General features: G+C 53.2%; 1 protein-coding gene across 5 annotated transcripts in view; it reads left to right on the top strand.

The window, feature by feature from the left end:
- Phactr3 (phosphatase and actin regulator 3) overlaps positions 1-18,818 on the top strand; it is a 212,352-nt gene that overhangs the window by 131,723 nt on the left and 61,811 nt on the right. For all 5 annotated transcript variants that reach the window (XM_087910920.1, XM_087910919.1, XM_087910918.1 and 2 more), the window contains exons 2-4: positions 4,076-4,237; positions 7,795-7,872; positions 16,152-16,334. In XM_087910920.1, the coding sequence (XP_087767046.1) occupies positions 4,081-4,237; positions 7,795-7,872; positions 16,152-16,334 (418 nt within the window). In that variant the 5' untranslated portion in view covers positions 4,076-4,080. The remainder of the gene's footprint in view (positions 1-4,075; positions 4,238-7,794; positions 7,873-16,151; positions 16,335-18,818) is intronic.

Below are 18,818 nucleotides of genomic sequence, written 5' to 3'. Positions count from 1 at the left end.
ATCCTTGCTTCTGCCTTGCTCTTGGCTATTATCTCTTTATTAGGACCATCAGGCGTTTTAGACAGGCACAGTAACACAGCTTCACAGAGTTAGACAAATGCAGTGCAAACAAAAGTCACACACCTGGAAATAATAGTCGCCAGCAGGCAGTGACGATGGCCCCTGCCATCAGACTATGTTGGCAGTTTGTCTTCCCCTGACCAGGGAGTGCCTGAGGTGTGGATTAAGCAGGAAGTGATATATCTGGCTTCCTATGTCTAAGGCTCCTAGAACACAGGGCAGGAGTCCAGTGTAGGTATATGGGGCCGAGCTGCTGGCACTTTGGCCAGGGTCCTAGTGATCTGGGTAATTAACAGAGTCATTTGGCTGACTTGTAGTTTATAATCTGTGTGTGCTGCTGCTCTCCCTGGCTGCTAGGATGCTCGGCCAAACGTGTGTCATCCTCCTCCAGGGTCTGCATGGAGTCTCTTGTGGGAATCTGCTAGTTGTCCGTCTTGCTGGGCGTCCCTCCCAGACTCCCCTTCCTCCAGAGTCCCTCTGCGACTCTCTCACCCTTCCACACTGTGTGCCTCTCGGGTGACTGGAAACAAGAAGAAACTGTGCCCTCGAATGCATTTGTTGACATCCCCATCACGTGAGCCGGAGGTTTAGGAGACTTGGCCTATTCCCATCTTATGTCCCGTTGTGCCAAGAATGTTGCTGGGACCAACAGACTGGCAGTTCCATGCCCATCTGGCACCAGTGGGCGGAGGAAGGAAAGGGAAGGGGGAGGCTCATGAGATAGACTGCCTTGGGAAGGGGGAGGCCGTCTGCATCCCGCATGGACTGTGTGGCCACGGAGAAGGGGCAGCAGGAGGCAGCCAAGACCGACCTGCCCCTTTCAGCTGCCCTTGTCCCTGATTTGTCCTGTTCCTCACTGTTTGTCAGGACTGTTTGTCGGGACACCGCAGTGGGGAGTAGCCTCTTGGGACCCCCTTATGTATTGGTTTGCGGTACCTGCAGGGAGGTCACATTAACAGAGCAGCCTTAGACTCGTCCCGAGTAAGACATGGAAAGTCAGTGCTCTGAGAGCCTCAGGATCTGCCTCGTGCTGGCCTTCCCTCCTGACGTCTACAGCTCCTGCTTTGCAGATGGGTCACAGTGGGCCACTCTGCAGCAGACAGTGGGGATGGCAGACTGTTGAAAGTCGTTATTGAAAGCTTTATTGTGATCTTGACCCATTGGACTCCAAAGGCTGACCCACCCTCACCGCCCAGAGCCTAGTGCTTCTGAGGCACGGTCACACCAGTCCTGCTCTGCCTGCCTCTCAGGCCTTGCTGCGGCTCTGGAGTCTGTTCAGACTGAGAGTCTCCATCCCTTCCCTGGTGGCGAATGGACCCCAGGCTGTCAGAGGTTCAGGGTGGCAGTGTGGTCATGAGCATGGGGTAGGGCCTTGGGTATGGGGAAGGGACTTTTAGACAAGGTCCAGTGTTTTGAGTCAGGCCTGCAACTTCTCCCAAGAGACATGGGAAGTTTGAATCCAAGAGCCTGAATAGGACTCAGGTCCCGAGCTTTGCTGGAAGTGACAGCATTCCTTGCCTGGGGATGGGTCATCAAGGGTGGTGCTTGGACTCTTGTCTAAGCTGTGACAGCTGGGTGGGGCTCCAGTGTGAGCAGGTATGGCGGTGGCACTGCTCTGGACCCAGTCATCTCCCATAGTCCTTTAACACCAGTGCAGGGTGTTCCCTCCCTGCCCAGTCCCAGCAGTGAGCTTTTGATTCCCTACAGGTACAAATGCATCTTTGCACACACCAGCTTGACCCTGCACGCCGTCCTATGTGCCCAAGTAAAATGATTTCGCACACATATTTTTCAAGGTGTTTTCTGTTTGGGAGAGGGGGTTGAGACAGGGTCTCCCTGTGTGTATGACTGGCCTGGAACTCCTGATGTAGCCCGGGGTGTCTCAGACTTGCAACAACCCTCCTGCCTCTGCCTCTCTGCATCTTCATGTCCCACTTGCATGGTGGTTTTGACCTCTTGGTTCTCCTTGGGTCTGTCTCCGCCTGTGTTCATGGCTGTGCCTGATTCTCTTCCACATCTGCACTCTGATTAGGGAGAGGAGAGCAAGCAAGTCAATCTCCAATTGTTCTGAGACAGGCAAGCACAGGAAGAAGTGGGTAACCTGGAAGCCACTTATTTGGGCACACACCCCCTCTTCTAGTAACACACTTGGCAGCCCAGCTCCTTCGCCTGCCTGTACTGTGCGCACACACCTATAAACCGTGCTCCTAGTAACCCGAACCCCACCCAGGTCCCTGCCTGTATCGGGCTGCACATACACTCCTGGTTGAACGAGGGCTGTTTTTCTTCCCTTGACAGCCATCAAATTTGGACAATTCCCCTTGATCATACTCTATGTCCAGGTATGAGACCAGAGAAGGATGATCTGACCTGAGCTTATTTGGGGGTACATTCTCGGTAATGCAACATTGTCCTGAAAGTCAACTCTGGGGGAGAATGCCCCCTACTTATCATCTTATGTCTGTGCATAGTTAGACACACACATGATAACAATGAGAAGTATCATGTACAGTAGAGAAATGACTACATGACCTAACTGTCAGTCAGAATAGAGAACAGTCCTTTCTATGCTCCTCAGTAACCAGTCCTTCCTTCTCTCGAACAACATGAAGGGAACCACAAAAATATACTGTTGGGTCCTTGACTCACGTGGCCTGCTAGTCCCTTGTGTCCCTTAGTTTTAAGTGGCACTCCCTCACTACTTTTACATAAGTGGGTTAGCTTTTATCTCAGATTAAAAGACCAGGAGTCTGGGATTACATCACCCAGACTGAGACCACAGGTAACAGGTGACCTGCAGGTTGCTACTGTCCTCAGAGTGACATGCCACACTACTTGGAATTTCCTGGGCCATCTGTAGGTGGAGACTGCTCTTTCATTTCCCGGCCTCCCAGACCTGAATAATCACACAGAAACTGTATTAATTACAACACTGTTTGGCCAATGGCTCAGGCGTATTTCTAGGTAGCTTTTGCATAAATTAACCCATTTCTATTAGTCTATGTATTACCACGTGGTTGTGACATTACTTCACTTTCTACATGTCTTGTTTCCTCGGGGGCTGACTGGCGGCTGCCTGACTCTGCCTACTCTCTCTCTAGATCTCTGTTTGGATCTCCTGCCTGGCTTTACTCTGTTAAGCCATTGGCCAAAACTGCTTTAATAATCAACCAATAAAAGGAACACATATACAGAAGGGCATCCCACATTATCTGTCTGTCTCTGTGTACCCTCTACGGTGTGCACATGTCCTAAGTCACCAGGAAGGAGGGACCCAAAGACCAGATGCTCCTCCTTGTCCACTCGGGGGTCAGCTTGCTCTGCAGCCATTACCTGGGATGGTCTGATGGGCAGACCTGTGCTGTGTTCTGCTGCTGTGCCTGGTCTGTGCCAGGCTCTTGGACAGCTGATGACCAAGGGAAGGGGGCTTGGGGAACTTTGTGGTTCCTTGATGCCTATGTATATAGTGCATAAGCCAAGGGCTTGGCACAGTCTGCACAGGGAGAGGGTGAAGATTTCCTGGAGGGAAAAAACACTTCTCTGAGTACATTGTTTACATCCAATATGTGTGTTTAACCTACGGTCCCCAGATAGCATGCATCCCAGGATCCCAATATGTTTGTAGATGACAATGTCAGGTCCAGTGTAGAGGAGAACTGGGAAGGAAAGCAGTGTGGGTGGTAGGCATGGCATGAACAAAGGTCCTGGGGTAGAGGGCAGTTCATCATGTAGTCCATCAGCCTTTAGACCATGATGGTAAAGCTGTAGGGTAGGCAAGGTCTGTAAACTGTAAGGACTATGGGAGGAGGGTCGCCATGGAAGGAACATGGATCACAGCCTCATGAATTACCCCTCCTCCTGTGTGTGCTCTGTCAGAGGAGGCCGGAGAAAGTCCAGCTCTGTGCCCACTTCCTGAGCTGTCTGCTTTATGAGGTCACGTAAAGTGGGGTGATCACCTGGGTCTCTGGAACCTGATAATCATCTCGTGAGAACCTTCCCTGTTCTTATCTTGCAGATGAGATGGACCAAACTCCCCCCGCACGCTCCGAGCCTCTGGTCTCAGGGATTCGAACTCCCCCTGTGCGGAGGAACAGCAAGCTGGCCACACTGGGCAGGATCTTCAAACCATGGAAATGGAGGAAAAAGAAAAACGAGAAACTGAAGCAGACGACGTCAGGTACAGACCTGGGGACTGGGGGAGGCACTAGCTGGGGGTCCCCACATCACACAGAGCTGTTCAGCCTCCCTCTGGTAGGGGTGGTCACGCAGGGCACTGAACTCACCCGGTCGGCCATGGCCTTGCCAACCACAGGTTCTCATTCAGTGCCGCTGGCAGACTTTTCCTGAAGATTTATTTTTAGGTTTTTGAGTATTCTGCCTGAATACGTGAGTGTGTGTGTGTGTGTGTATGTGTGTGTGTGTGTGTGTGTGTGTGTGTGTGTGTGTGTGTGTGTACAAGGTGTGTTCCTGGTGCCTGCAGAGGTCAGAAAAGTGGTCAGATCCCCAGGAACTTGGGTTACAAACAGTTGTCAGATGCCAGAATGGGTGCTGAAAACTGAACCCAGGTCCCCTGGAAGAGCAGCAAGTTCTCTACTGCTGAGCCATCGCTGCCCCAAGGGCTCCCATTCCCTCTCACAGCCCACACTCCACAAGCCCTCAGCTCACACATGACTGTTTTATGGCTCTGAGCCTCCCATATAGACAAGAAGGGGCCTGATTGTGGCCCTCACTGCTCCTAGGATCTGCCTGGGTGATATTGAGGGTCAAAATCCAGGCTGTGGTCCAGTTTCTGTCCGAACAGACAAGGCTCACACCCCAGCTCTAGGGATGCTCACCCCAGCACCCCCTACCCAGGGATCCAGAGGTTCTCACTCACTGCACCCTCACACCCAGCTCGGTGGACAGTGGGGTTGTGCCGTGTTGTCCGATTGCCTCTGCCACCTAAGGATCAACCATATGATTGGTTCCAAGAGTGCAGTTAGACATACATGGTGTCGACGATGGAATGGCCAAATGAGAGGCCACAGCATCAGGTGCCACCCGGCCGGGACTGGCAGCATCTGGCAAGCACCCACATCTCTCTGTGAGGACCCCCTCGTGTGAGCCTACCCTCCTCTGAGAGAGAAAAGGACTCAGAGAGAGGCTGCAGACCCAGGGCAGGAGTGCTGCTGGGAACTGGAGCACACAGGCTACCAACCCTGGGCTCCTGGAAGCTCAGCTTCAGCTTCCTGAGCCACCAACCCCAGGAGCCAAGAAGCCTGGGCCTTAGGGCCCTCCCGCTGCGCCTGTGGCCTATTAGCTGCAGCTGTAAGCAATTAGTGAGGTTGCTGTGTGTGTGGAGTTAGCTCCCCAGCTCCAGGGACCTGCCAGGCAAGTGCCTGTCTCCAGCTATTGCCTCTGGGGTCCCAGGGGCCCCAGCTTCCTGCCCAGCTCTGACGCATGCCCCAGGGCTGGGAGGATAGTGGAGACAAAGCCACTCACCCACAGCATTGGGGGTGGGGTGGAGGCACCTAAGGTGGCAGCAGAGGACTCAGCATCCACTCCTGTGGATGCAACTTACCAAATTATTTTAACCACTCAAGAAGTTGATTGACAAATTACTCTTGACAAGAATGAAAACAAGACGCACTGCTGAAGAATTCGCAAGCGTTCCCGGTGGGTGTGCCAGGCAGGCAGAAAGCAGATGAGAGCTGGGTCCTATCTCCAGGGTCCTGCCCAGAGGCCAGGGCCTGACTGAAGCAGGTGACCCCTGTGACCCTGAGTGCTGTGTGAAGATTGGGTCGTGGCTCTGGGCCCCAAGGTTCTGCGGCACTGTTCCCACTTGGGGTTGTCAGGCTTCTCTGGTGACCCTGAAAGGACGCAGAGATACCTGTAGCAGCCCTGCCTTTGGGCTTCCAGCTTAGGCGTTTGAAGATTGGGTAACAACACCATAACCCACATCCTCATTCCCAGCCCCTCTCTCTTCGAAGCTGTAAGTTTTAAGATGTCCAGTCCCGACATTAGGATGAGTTGAGGCAGAGGCCTCTTAGCTCTACAGAGCACGCGGGGTCTGCTGTCCTTAACTGACTCTGGGTTAGCGATCAGACCTGAGGCAGTGCTAGCAATGTCTTACGTCCCAACCTGCCTAGGGGGAGCATCCCAGGGACAAGCTGGGAACGGCCAGCCTGAGAGCAAGGAAGCTCACCTGAAAGGGTCTTGTTCTGTTGCATCCTGAGTCCCCATCCATCCTTCATCCGCCTGGCTCTGGTGGGCTCCCTTCTCTGCTTTTGATTCCACACTGCAGCCTGTAGACGTGTGTCCTCTCTGCCATGCCGGCCTGCTGGTCACAAGTAGAGACCAGGCCTGTCCTGCTCAATGCCCAGTGCATAGGGCACACAGTAGGTGCTCAGGCAATGTGAGATCAGTTGTGAAGGGTGGAAGGCCTTCTCATCCCATGCTCTGCAAGGATGGAGACAGATTGGTTTCTCCCCCAGGAATTCCCAGCATCTAACTCAGAACATGGCTTGAAGTCATGCTCCGTAAATACTTTAGAATGTTTGCATTGTCAGCCCTTGTGGGTACTCTGAACTCTGACAGGTGGGCCAGCTGCGTTATTGGCCATCTGCCAGAGTTTTGCTCCCCACATAGACAGTGACTTTGGGGCCCCATTGACAAGCAGGCTTCACTCCGAGCTTTCAAAGAAAGCATCTGAGATCTAAGTAACTGTGTTTTTTTTTATTTGAGGTTCACCTATGATGTGTGTGTGTCTGTGTGTGTAAGTCTGTGCATCTCTAGGTGTGTGTATCTGTGTATGTGTCTCTGTGTGTCTCTCTGTGAGTGTATCTGAATGTGTATCTATGTGCGTCTGTATATGTGTGTGTTTCTGTGACTGCATGTGCCTGTGTGTATTTGTGTATGTATATATGTGTCTGTGTGTATCTGTGTGTGTATGTGTGCATATGTGTGTGTGTGATTGGTTGACCTGAGACAGTGAAGGCGATATCCTGTGTTCTCTCTGTGTGTCTATATGTGTGTGTCTCTCTCTCTGTCTCTGTGTATCTGTGTATGTATGTATGCATGTATCTGTGTGCATCTGTGTTTGTGTATGTGTACATGTATGTGTGATTGGTTGACCTGAGACAGTGAAGGCGATATCCTGTGTTCTCTCTCTCTGTGTGTGTGTGTGTGTGTGTGTGTGTGTCTTTGGTTGACCTGAATCAGGGCAGGCAGTGTTGTGTGCCTTCTAGGAACACCCCAGGGGCAGCCAGAAGAGGGTTGACCACAGTGCATCTGATAGATCCCCTGAGTGCTGTTACCTGGAGTTACCTGGAAGATGCTTCCTGAGGAGATAGACCATCAGAGTCAGTGAAAGCTGGCACTAGCCACAGCAGGGTACCCTGAGCACTGCGGGCAAAGAGAGGGTGGCTCCATCATCTGTGAGTGAAGGAGCTGCCGCAGAGGGTGAGCATGGCCTTGGAGCCAGGTCAAGGAGGCCATCATGAGAGTACCTTGCAGAACATTGCAGAAACGATCTGGCGAGTGTGGCCCGGGACTCGCTTTCCCGGCTGGAGTTTTGGACGTTGCTTGTTGGATGGAGACCCAGATTTGCTGCAGGCAGGCTCTGGCAGTGGACCGTTCCTCAGTCTCAGGCATCCACTGTCTCCCCGTCTCTGTTTCTTCCTATGCACATGGCGGTGGTGTGGTGGCCTATACTGCCTCCGCTGTGACTTAACTAGGCCTTTGTGTGTCCTGCAGCGCTGGAGAAGAAGATGGCTGGCAGGCAAGGCCGGGAGGAGCTCATCAAGCAGGGGCTTCTAGAGATGATGGAGCAAGGTAAGTGGGCTCCCAGGAAGATGGCGGACCTCAGTGGGGTCTCCTGGGGCAGAGTGGACCGCGGGTGGAGTCATAGGGACAAGAGGTGGAGCCCTCGGGGTACGGGGACCATGGTGGAGTCTGTCTAGTCATAGGAGCATAGGGACAAGAGATGGGGCCCTTGGGCGTATGGGGACCATGGTGGAGTCTATCCAGTCTGATGGTGCTCAGAGCTCAGGAAATCCTTGGGAGGAAGGAAGAGGGTACCCTGTGGCCAGGTGAGGGCTGTTCTCCAGTTCTCCAAGAGTGGAGTCATGGTTTGAATCAGGTAACAGAGCACCCACCTCCTCCATGGGCATTTCCAGTGACCGTTCACCAGGGCAGGTGAAGGGCACTTCTTGAACCTTCCACTCTGTCTCTAAGTGGCAGCCATGGATTTTAAGAGTGAGGTTTCCTTCATATTTGCACATTAAATCCTCAATTTTAACAAATGATGACTATCCCTATGGTGGCCACATAGTTAGCGTTTCTGACTGTGGGCAGGCAGGGTGTTCTGCATATCTTGCCTTTGGGTGCCAATGCCACACCCACACAGAGCTGTGGGCTGCAAGCAGAAGCCCAGTGCAAGCCTGGGTCTCTGGGCACTGGTCTAGCCGGTCTCATCCAGTCTGTGCTCACAGGACCATGCCTGTGCTCAGGTTGGCCAGTGTCAGCAACACAGGTAACAGGGACCAGCACACTTCAGTCCCATCTTTCACTTGCCATGTTGGGATCCCGTCAGCTCCTGATCCTTGCCCTCTGTGCTTTGTGACTCTCTGAGTCTGTAAGTCTTGGATGGTGGGTAGGCTCACAATCCCTCCTTGTTCTAAAATCTCCCAGGGCAGAGCAAGCTCCCCTCTGGGGTTTGGGCATCTGTGGAGCTTGTGTGCGTTCACTCCTGTCTCCCCCTTTCTGCTGGTGTCTGCAGTTTGACCCAAGTCCCAGGAATTAGGAAGTGAACTCAGGACATAAATGAGTCTTTTTTCCCGCTATGGCAAATGGGCACTCGAATGATCTGGCCTCCATACATTATGTCTCATCAGGTATTGGGTCATGATGCTAAGAAAGGTCACTAGCACAGTCTTCTAGCTGGCAGAGTGCGTGAACAGAAGTTCCATGCTCTAACTGAGTGTGTGAGCGCCCCGTCTCTAGCTCAGTGTCTCTCCTTCTCCCCGACCTGAGGCTCTGTCCTCAGAGCCACATGAACCCCAACCACTTCCCAGGTACCTGACTGTTGGGTTGAGTTTCTACCCTTTGAACGCCGTTAACCAATGACTTAGGGACTTAAACTCCTGTCTGAGTTGTGGGGGGATGGTTGGCCACAGGGGCTCTGCGGTCTGCTGTGGTCACCCATCCCTGCTGCTCTGAGGGGCAGAAACAACCACAGAAAAATACATACTGAGCAGGTGTGGCCATGCATCAGGAAACTTCATTTATGGGCATAAAGATGTGAATTTTCAATCATTTCATGAGTCGTGAACTATTATCTTTCTTTTGGTTTCCTTCCCAACCATTTAAAGATGTGAGATCCATTCTTAGTTCAGGGACACATGGAACAGGTGGAAGGCTGCCTCCCACACAACACCCTTTCAATCCTGCTGAGCGACTGGGCCAGGAACTGGAGTGGCCTGAAGCTGTCTCCATCCTAGATAGCTGAGCATTCAGGTGTGAACGGATGCTGCAAAATTTGCCGCTGTGTGCCAGGGTCTGTGTTGGTTGACAGACATGCCAGTCACTGAGATGCTGTCCTCTCAGAATACAGAGCCTGTGGGACACAGGCATCAGGGGGCCCTACAAATGCACATCCCAACTGAATGAAGAGTGGTAAAGGCAGGCACACGTGGGGCACTTGGAGGCCTTGGCATGGGTTTGAGAGATGTTGCTTGCGGACAAAAGGTGAGTTAGGAACCTAGCACCGCTTCCATCTGGTTGCACAGGAATGCATGGGAGCTGGTTTTGTACCTACTGAGCTACACCTGGGCACTTTCAGGGGCCCTCTGCTATTGGGCAGCACTTAAATGAGGTGTTCTAGGGTCGGGGCTCCCCAGCTGACTCCAGTTTCCTACAGAGAAGGTGGGAAGTGGCTCTCCTGGGCATGGAGACTGCCTTTCTAGCAGCCCCGGGAGCACTGAGTGTCAGATCCCACGGTACAGGGGCTAGGGAAAGGGGCCAGGAGGCCAGAAAGACTAGAGGGCAGTGAGGGAGAAGAGGGCAGAGGTACAAAATGCTTTTTTCTTCTCTCTTGCACATATCAGGGCTGGGGCAACAGGGGCATGTCCAGGCTATCGGGGGAGAGGTTGGGGCGACAGGGGCATGTCCAGGCCATCGGGGGAGAGGTAGGGGCGACAGGGGCATGTCCAGGCTTTCTGGGAGAGGATGGGGTGACAGGGTTATGTCCAGACCATCAGGGGAGAGGTTGGGGTGACAGGGGCATGTCCAGGCTGTCCTGGGAGAGGTTGGGGCGACAGGGGCATGTCCAGGCCATCCCGGGAGAGGATGGGGCAACAGGGGCATGTCCAGGCCATCGGGGGAGAGGTTGGGGTGACAGGGACATGTCCAGGCCATTGGGGGAGAGGTTGGGGTAACAGGGGCATGTCCAGGCTGTCCTGGGAGAGGTTGGGGCGACAGGGGCATGTCCAGGCCATCCCGGGAGAGGATGGGGCAACAGGGGCATGTCCAGGCCATCGGGGGAGAGGTTGGGGTGACAGGGACATGTCCAGGCCATTGGGGGAGAGGTTGGGGTGACAGGGGCATGTCCAGGCTGTCCTGGGAGAGGTTGGGGTGACAGAGGCATGTCCAGGCTGTCCTGGGAGAGGTTGGGGTGACAGAGGCATGTCCAGGCCATCAGGGGAGAGGTTGGGGTGACAGGGGCATGTCCAGGCTGTCTGGGGAGAGGTTGGGGCAACAGGGGCATGTCCAGGCTGTCCTGGGAGAGGTTGGGGCAACAGGGGCATGTCCAGGCCATCAGGGGAGAGGTTGGGGTGACAGGGGCATGTCCAGGCTATCTGGGGAGAGGTTGGGGCGGCAGGGGCATGTCCAGGCCGTCCTGGGAGAGGATCTGGGAGAATGCAGAGAGCTCATGAGCAAAACCAGGTGTCTCAGGCTGCAAAGACAAGGCCCACAGGGGTTGCCTCTGGAGGCCAGGAACTTTCTTTTCCTAGGACTGACTCCCATGTTGTCTCCCCTTTGCTTGTTTTTAAATGCGCATCCCAAAACGTCTGCAAAGACTGCTGCAGACCCCTGCTAGGTGAAGTGCCACCCTGAGAGGAGCCCAAGCAGAGGCCTGGAGCTCAGGATGACTTTTAGCCTTAGCCAGGACTGGACTTCATGGCACCCGGTAACCACCCAAGTCACAGAGCTCTGGAGTCCAGAGGGGGTCAGTATGAAGACTATGGACCACAGCACCTCCACCTTTCCCCGTGGGTTGTGGATTCTGGCTCAGCTAGGCTTTCTCCCAGGCAAGTGGGATCACTCTGCAGCCAAGGCTGCCCCCTTGTGGTCGACTGCCTTCATGGAGCCTGTCACAGAGAGGCCAGACTTCATTGCCAGGCAGCTCAGGAGGCTACAGAAGAGGAAGTGAGGAGGGAGGTCACAGATGTCCCCAGACATGTCCGGAATCCTTAGTGGACCTAAGATTTTTTCCTGGAAAATCCTACATGTCACACCCACAACTGTAAAGGGACACACACACACACACACACACATGCGCGCCTCACACGCACAGTTGTAAATGGACACACACACCTCACACCCACAATTGTAAATGGACAAACACACGCACCTCACACTCACAGTTGTAAATGGACACACACACCTCACACCCACAATTGTAAATGGATACACACACACACTTCACACCCACAACTGTAAATGGACACACACACACCTCATATCCACAACTGTAAAGGAACACACACACACACACACACATACACACACACTCCTAACACACGCCACTGTAAGTGGACACGTATATATACTCTGGAGCTTGCCTCTGAAGCAATCAGGCCGAGTGTCACTTGACCTCTGAACAGGGATGGTAGGAACGACCCTGCCCGTCCCTGTGAGTACCTTGGCCCCCTGCCCCTCGCATCTCTGCCATGCTGGTTGTCTGCTGGGCTGCAGGAAGGACCTTATTTGTGGCGCTGTCAGACAACTGTGCCGTGGGGAGGAGAGGTGATCTTTTCCCACTCTGCCTCCTCTGCCCATTTTCCATGTCTGAGAATGTCTCCAACAAATCTTCTCAAGTAGGAATAAGGTCCTGCCCATTTCTGGTGTGGACAATACTCATTTCTTGAACGGCTCCCTCCCCTGCTTCCTTTACCCTTCACTGGTTGACTTTGTTTTCTTCAATAACGTAAGGGCTCTTGTTTCCCAGCATTGGCTATTTTATAAGAGACACATTAGTTATTACTGAGTTCATTACCTGGGGGTCATGAGGCTCCCGAGGGTTGAGACAGTGGAAGCCTGTCTGTCTCTGTATGTCTGCATACACATGATGTGGTATGCATGCACGCGTGTGTTTCTGAGCATGTCTGTGTCAGGTTCCTCTCACATAGCTGCTCAATAGAAAACAGGTGCACAGCTCTGCATTCTCCTCGCCACTCTGGGAAGAGAGCAGCAGTGATGGAGGAGGCCAGCTGACCCAGTGAGAGAGGACCAGGGCACGAGCCCCACCCAGCATTTCTTAGCAACAGGCCCTGCCACCAGGACTATTTTGGGAACTCTGACTTCTTGCTGAGTGTGATTCTGGGCAGGAGCTCTGTGCACAGCCCAGAACGGGACAGCAAGGCTGCCGAGCTGCAGGTACGGCCTGTGCAGACTTGCAGCAAGGCTGCCGAGCTGTAGGTTCGGCCTGTGCAGATTCCCTGGGACCCGCTGGGCTGAGTTCAGCGATGGCTTCTGCTGTTTGTGTTGTTTGTTAATACTGATGACGATGGGATGCAGTTGCCATTAACTGCAGACTCGGGCCCTTTGTCAGGCTTGAGCCCACCTAAGCAGTGAGCAGCTGCCCTGCTCACACTCCCATAGGGCAGTGGGGGGCTCAGAGTGGCAGGACCCACCATATGCTCACCTGTCTCTGGCATAGCACCCATCCTGGTGTTGGTAAGAGTTGTTGGGGTGTTGTTAGGGTCATGGCCTGGGCTCTGGCAGTCTCTAAGAAGCCAGATTCATCAACCTGTCCTCAATTAGGCCAATTAAAGGCAAAACAATAGAGAAAAAATGTATTTATTCAGTGGGAAGAACAGAGCGGTCCAACGACTTCCTACGTCCTGGCAAGAATTTAGGTTTAAACCAAAGGCAGGAGGATGCACAGCAAAGCCATCCTGGTCAGCGTGTGGCCCCACAGCCCCCTCAGGCCCTAGCTGTCTCTCCAGCAAGGTCTAACAAGCTGTCAGCACTGTGTGGATTCTCTTCCAGGGAGGCAAGGTCCCCCAGATGGCCCAGGCTTCACCTTCTCCTTGCAGGAGCTCCCTGGGGGAATGAATCCCTTGGGGACCATTGTTGGCCAAATGGAAAATATGAGTGTTTCTTTTGGATACCTCCATTCCTGACATAATGACAGGAATGCAGACCCTCCTGTCTGTCAGATTGTTTCACTGAGCAGCCACAGTGAGCACACCTGCTGTAGAGAACATGTGTGAACATAGAGCACGCATGCAGTGTACATATGTGAACATACAGCACACATGCACAGTGAAAGCACTTGTGTGCTCTGTGGGATGTATATGTACATGTATACATGGATATGCACACAGGAGCACACACATAGGAGCACATATGTATGCACACAGGAGCACATATATATAGGAGCGCACACACACACACACACACACACACACACACACACACACACACACACACAGAGGAGCATGCACACCCTGTCCTGTGTTGTTTCCACGTGGAAACTAATCAGACTTATCATCAGCGTTCAGATTCCAGAGATGCCTCATGCTGCCCAGGTCACCGTGCTCAGCATCATGTCATATCGTCCTCTGGGTAATGACATTTTCACAGTGCCTGCGGAGCCTGGCAACAGAGACTGTCTCGGAGGTGTGTCAAGAACAAGCAAACCAGTCACAGGGGGCTAAACCTTCAGTCTTGAGCTTGGTGATGTCTGTTCCTCTGTCCTTGACTACCATGGAGTTGGCCCTGGCCGCAAGAACTAGAAGCCAGATGTGACTCAGAGCTGCACACTTTAGGTCTGCTAAGATGTTTCCGAGGCTTCTCGGGGCTTTCTTGAGATGAAAGCGTGGGAGATTGTAGATCATGTGGCCAGCAGTGGGCGGTCACCCTGTGGCCAGTGGTGAGCAGTCACTCTGTGGACCAGTGGTGAGCGCTCACCCTGTGGCCATCAGTGAGTGGTCACCCTGTAGCCAGCAGTGAGCAGTCACCCTGTGGCCAGCAGTGAGCCCAGCAGTGAACAGTTACCTTGTGGCCCAACAGTGAATGGTCACTCTGAGGACCAGCAGTGAGCGGTCACCCTGTGGCCAGCAGTGAGTAGGCACCCTGTGGCCAGCAGTGAGTAGGCACCCTGTGGCCAGCAGTGAGCTGTCACCCTGTGGCCAGCTGTGAGCAGCCACTCTGTGGAAATGAAGTGGGTAGTCTTGGAGACCCCAGTGCACTAGGTGGGAGGCAAGACTGTCTAATAAAAGGGGTCTTTGACCCTGAAATAAATTGATTCTCTTCTATGAGGGAAGCCAGTGTGGGAGGCCATAGCCAGAAGAGCACCGTGGTGTGTCCCAGGGCTGTGAAATCTCTGCAGACCACACGGCCACACTGTGTTGTGTCTGTCTCCGTAAACTGGGGACCGAGAGTGAGTTCCCTCCATCCGACCGGGTTGGGCATTCTGATCAGTGTCCCTGGAGCTCTGTGACCAGAAAAGTCACTTTGTGACTAGTCACTGGGGGCCTAGAAATTCCTGCCTCGGCTTCCCTGTATTCCAAAAGAAATCCAGTAACAACATTGGCAAAGGGACACTGGTTGTTTAGGTGGGGGGTGGGGTAATTCAGTTGGTAACGCTTTGGCCATGCAAACAGCTTATCTCTAGAACCCAAGTAGAAGAGCCGGGTGTGGCGGCATTGCCCGTGAGCTCGCCCACTGCTGGGCCTCTGGTGTTCACTGGCTGGCTTGTCCCACCTTTCGGGTAAGCTTCAGGCTTGCAGTTTGGCCAAAGCTGGGGGACAGGAAGCTTTCTCATCCTCACTGCCATCCCTGCCTCTGTGCTGTAGTCTTGTAGGGAAGATGAAGCAGAAACTAGGAACCCTCATGTGGTGACTTACTTGTTACTTGTGAGATAAGCCACCAGAAAGGGGTGAGTCTCCTCCCTGGGAAGTGATCCTGTCTGGTGCCGAACTTCTGGCTCCCCCAACCCCGCCAGAATGAATTCCTGGGGAATGTTTGATCCTGTGGGCCCAATTGCTTTAGGGTCCTTGTTTTAATTCTTGTCCTCAAAGGCTGAGCCCTTTCCAGTGACAAAACCATCCTGAGGGTGACAAGCCACGGGACAGACCCTCAGATACCTCAGCCGTTGAGCCGCAGTAAAGAGAAGAGGCTGGCTTTTCTAAAGCCTTCATGAGAGGTTCCATGTCCCCCATTCTGGGAAATATGCTGTGTAAATTCTCACTATTTCCCTCCATCCTTGGCCTTGACCATGGCTGAGTTTGAGACGCTATTTCTGGGGCCTCTTGAGAATGTTCACCACCTGGGGCAAAGGTTAATTTCGAGGCATGTAGTACACAATTGACGGGCATTTGCTTCGCGGTGACTGACAGTCAGTGGTGGGTACAGAGATGGCAGCTGTCTGGAGCCACAATGGGACAACCCTAGCACCCCTGTAGTCACTCCAGCATCTCAAGGGCACCTGCGGTCAACATCTGTTGTCACATGTCAGATGTTCCTGGCTCAGTTGCCTGAGTGTGTTGTTAGGATGAGGGCCATGGTACAGGTACAGGAGGGAGCAAGTGGGGACAGACAGACTTTTGAAGTCATTTTAAAAGTGCATGGCAAAGGGCTGGGAGTTGGTGGAGGGGATCATCCATCTCTCAAAGGTGTTAAAGTTCTAGGATGCACATGGAGAATTGCCCTTGCGTGTGAGGGTACCAGGCTCATCAGAAAGCACAGCGTAGAGAGAGGAACAGCATAAAGCAGAGTGTGGGGTTCCACGTCAGGGCATCCACAGCGTCCTTTGCAGGAAGGCCTCTGCCTGAAAGAAGGATGTAAAGGGGACATGACTGACTGGTGGCTCAATTTCTTTACAGATTCTGAAAGCAAAGCCTGCAGTCCCAATGAAGGCCCCCAACCTGCACAGAGTGAGCCGTCCACTGCCGAGCAGGAGACACCGACCTCGGAGGGTGTTCAGCCCGCAAGTCCCTCGGCCAGTGGGACAGACCAGGCCACCCAGGATGAGCTTCTGCCCTCCGATGCCCATCCGGATGACACAGGTACCAGCCCAAGGGTAGTAGGAAACCCAGCAAAGAGTAGTAAGGGACTTGGCTGACGGCAAGTTCTGGGCTGTGATCAGTCGGGGTGATGCCTGACTCGGGTGAGTCTAAGGGATGTAGGCTTCTCATTTTCCCCATTGAGATGTCAGAGGGTCCTGAGTCCTTGGGGGTGCGAGAAGACGTAGTGAGAGGTGTGACCACATAGAAGACATCTCCATAACGCCTTGTTTCCTGGACTTCTCATCCTCGGTCTCAAGAGAGATTTTATCCCCCCACCCCTTTGTGTGTACGTGTGTGTGTGCACGCATGTGTGGTGTGTATAGGTGCATGTGGAAACCTTAGTTAGGTATTGGGAATCTTCTCTGGTCATTCTTCCACTTTACTCTTTGAAGCGGAGTCTCTCAGTCAAACCAGAGCTGGTCAGTATGGCTGGTCTCACTGGCAGGCTTGCCTCACAAGGCTGGAATAACAGGAGAGCCACCACACCCACCAGCTTTTTTGTGGCTCCTGAGGATCCTGGTCCTTTTGCTCCTCCGTGCATGAGAGCGCAGCAGGGGGCAGGGAGCGGCTGGGCTTTCAGGTGACATTCTTGTGAGCCTTCCCACCTCTCCATGAAGGCATATAAACAGTCAGAACACCCAGCTGGGATGGAGGCTCCTTTCCCAAGTGGGCACAACTGACCTTCCCAAAATGGCAACTGCTTTGCTTGGCTCGGAGGTCAATCACTCACAACACCCAAACTGTTTCTGGTTCTGGGTTTGCCCCCGCCTGTGGAGGTCGAGGGTTTGGAGCCTGTGTTCTACCTTCTGGTCTCTATTTGGGCTGTCATTTAGGGACTAAAGCCCAAGGCTACCATGGTCCTCATGTTTCCCTTAGAGCTAGGGAGGTCAGACGCTGATACAAAGCTGCCAGCTCTTTACTGTCCCACATTCTGCTCGGTGCCGGAGGGAGCAGCTGCATCTGGGCCCTGTCCTGTGCAGAGCTGATTTCATAACAGATAGATGTCACCTGACAGCAAAGAAATCCAGAGTCTCAGGTGAACAGATCAGGTGAACACTCATGCCTAAGCTCTCCCCGACCTGGGCAAACCTCTCTCCCCGACACTCAGGTGCCTTCTAGAAGGGTCAGGGTCAGATGCTTTCTCTCAAAAATCAGATCTTCCTTGAACTGAGTGAGGTCAGGGAAAGGTCATTGGGAAGTACAGAGCTGACACAGCCCTGGCTCCAAAGGCTCCTTTCTTGTTTGTGTAGCCATGCCTGGGTCACACTTGGGCCTCGTCCTGCCCTGCAGGTCCAGGACTCTGCTACAGGTACCCACTCTTCCACAGCAGCTCCGGGTCTGCAGGCCTCCTGCTCAATACAGATGCCATTGCTGTCCTTGATGCCCCCAGAGACAAGAGAAGACGAATCCGCGGTCTGGGGAGCATTGACCATGCATGGGGACATGAGTTCGAGTCCCAGTACCCATATAAAAGGCTTGACACAGTGCTGCTTGCTTGTAATCCCAAGGGTGATGAGGAGGAAACAGGAGAACCCTTGGGACTTGCTGGCCAGCAGCCTAACCCTAGAAAGGACACTCCCACAAACCACACAGCCACACACAAACCATACACATACACATATACACAAACCACACACACATACAAACCATGAGCACACACATACAAACAACACACACACATACACACACAACACACACAAACACAAAACACAGATGTATCAGTAGCTGCCATCAGTTTTGCTACCTGACCCACCTCCACCTGATCTTTCTCTCTCTCTTCCTCTCTTCCTCGTGTGTGTGTGTGTGTGTGTGTGTGTGTGTGTGTGTGTGTGTTTAGGGAAGAAATGAAATCTGGCTGAATACTTCAGCATCCAGGGTGCATACTATCAAAGACGCAGGCTGTGGCCTTCCTTTGGTTTGGAGGTCCGTGTTCCCCAGCTCTTGTATTTGGGAGAGGCCGTGTCTCCTGGCTTCACTCTCTGCAGTGCCCAGGAGGTCGTATCATTTGACTTCCGTGGGATGGTTCAGGCTCCTGCTCAGGTCTGGGCTTGGGCATTCCCAGGAGTGCACTAGTTAAAAAGGAAGGAAAATGTTGGTGAGTGTGTCCTGCATATTCAGTGTTATGCCTTACAATGGTCTCTGTTCTAAAAATGATGAACCAGACTCAGAGAAATTGAGTCTCCATACTTATACTTAGTGGCTTTCCTCATCACTGTGACTAAATACTAAACAAGCAGACATTTCAGAGGAGCCATTCCTTGGCTCATGGTGTGGGAGGTATACCATTGTGGTGGGTAAGGCATGGTGGCAGGCAGCTCCATGGGGCCAGGAGGGTAGGGCTTCCTTTGATCTCATTAGCAGAGCCAGACATAGACACTGGCAGGAAATGACCCCTGACAGGAAGTGGACACTGGCAGGAAGTGGGCAGAGGCAGGAACAAACACTGGCAGGAAGCAGACACTGGCAGGAAGAGGGCAGAGGCAG

The sequence above is a fragment of the Myodes glareolus genome, chromosome 10 (assembly GCF_982192425.1).
Source record: "Myodes glareolus chromosome 10, mMyoGla1.1, whole genome shotgun sequence".
NCBI lineage: Eukaryota > Metazoa > Chordata > Mammalia > Rodentia > Cricetidae > Myodes > Myodes glareolus.
Note: the sequence above shows the minus strand (reverse complement) of the source record. Positions and strands in the feature narration are given on the sequence as shown.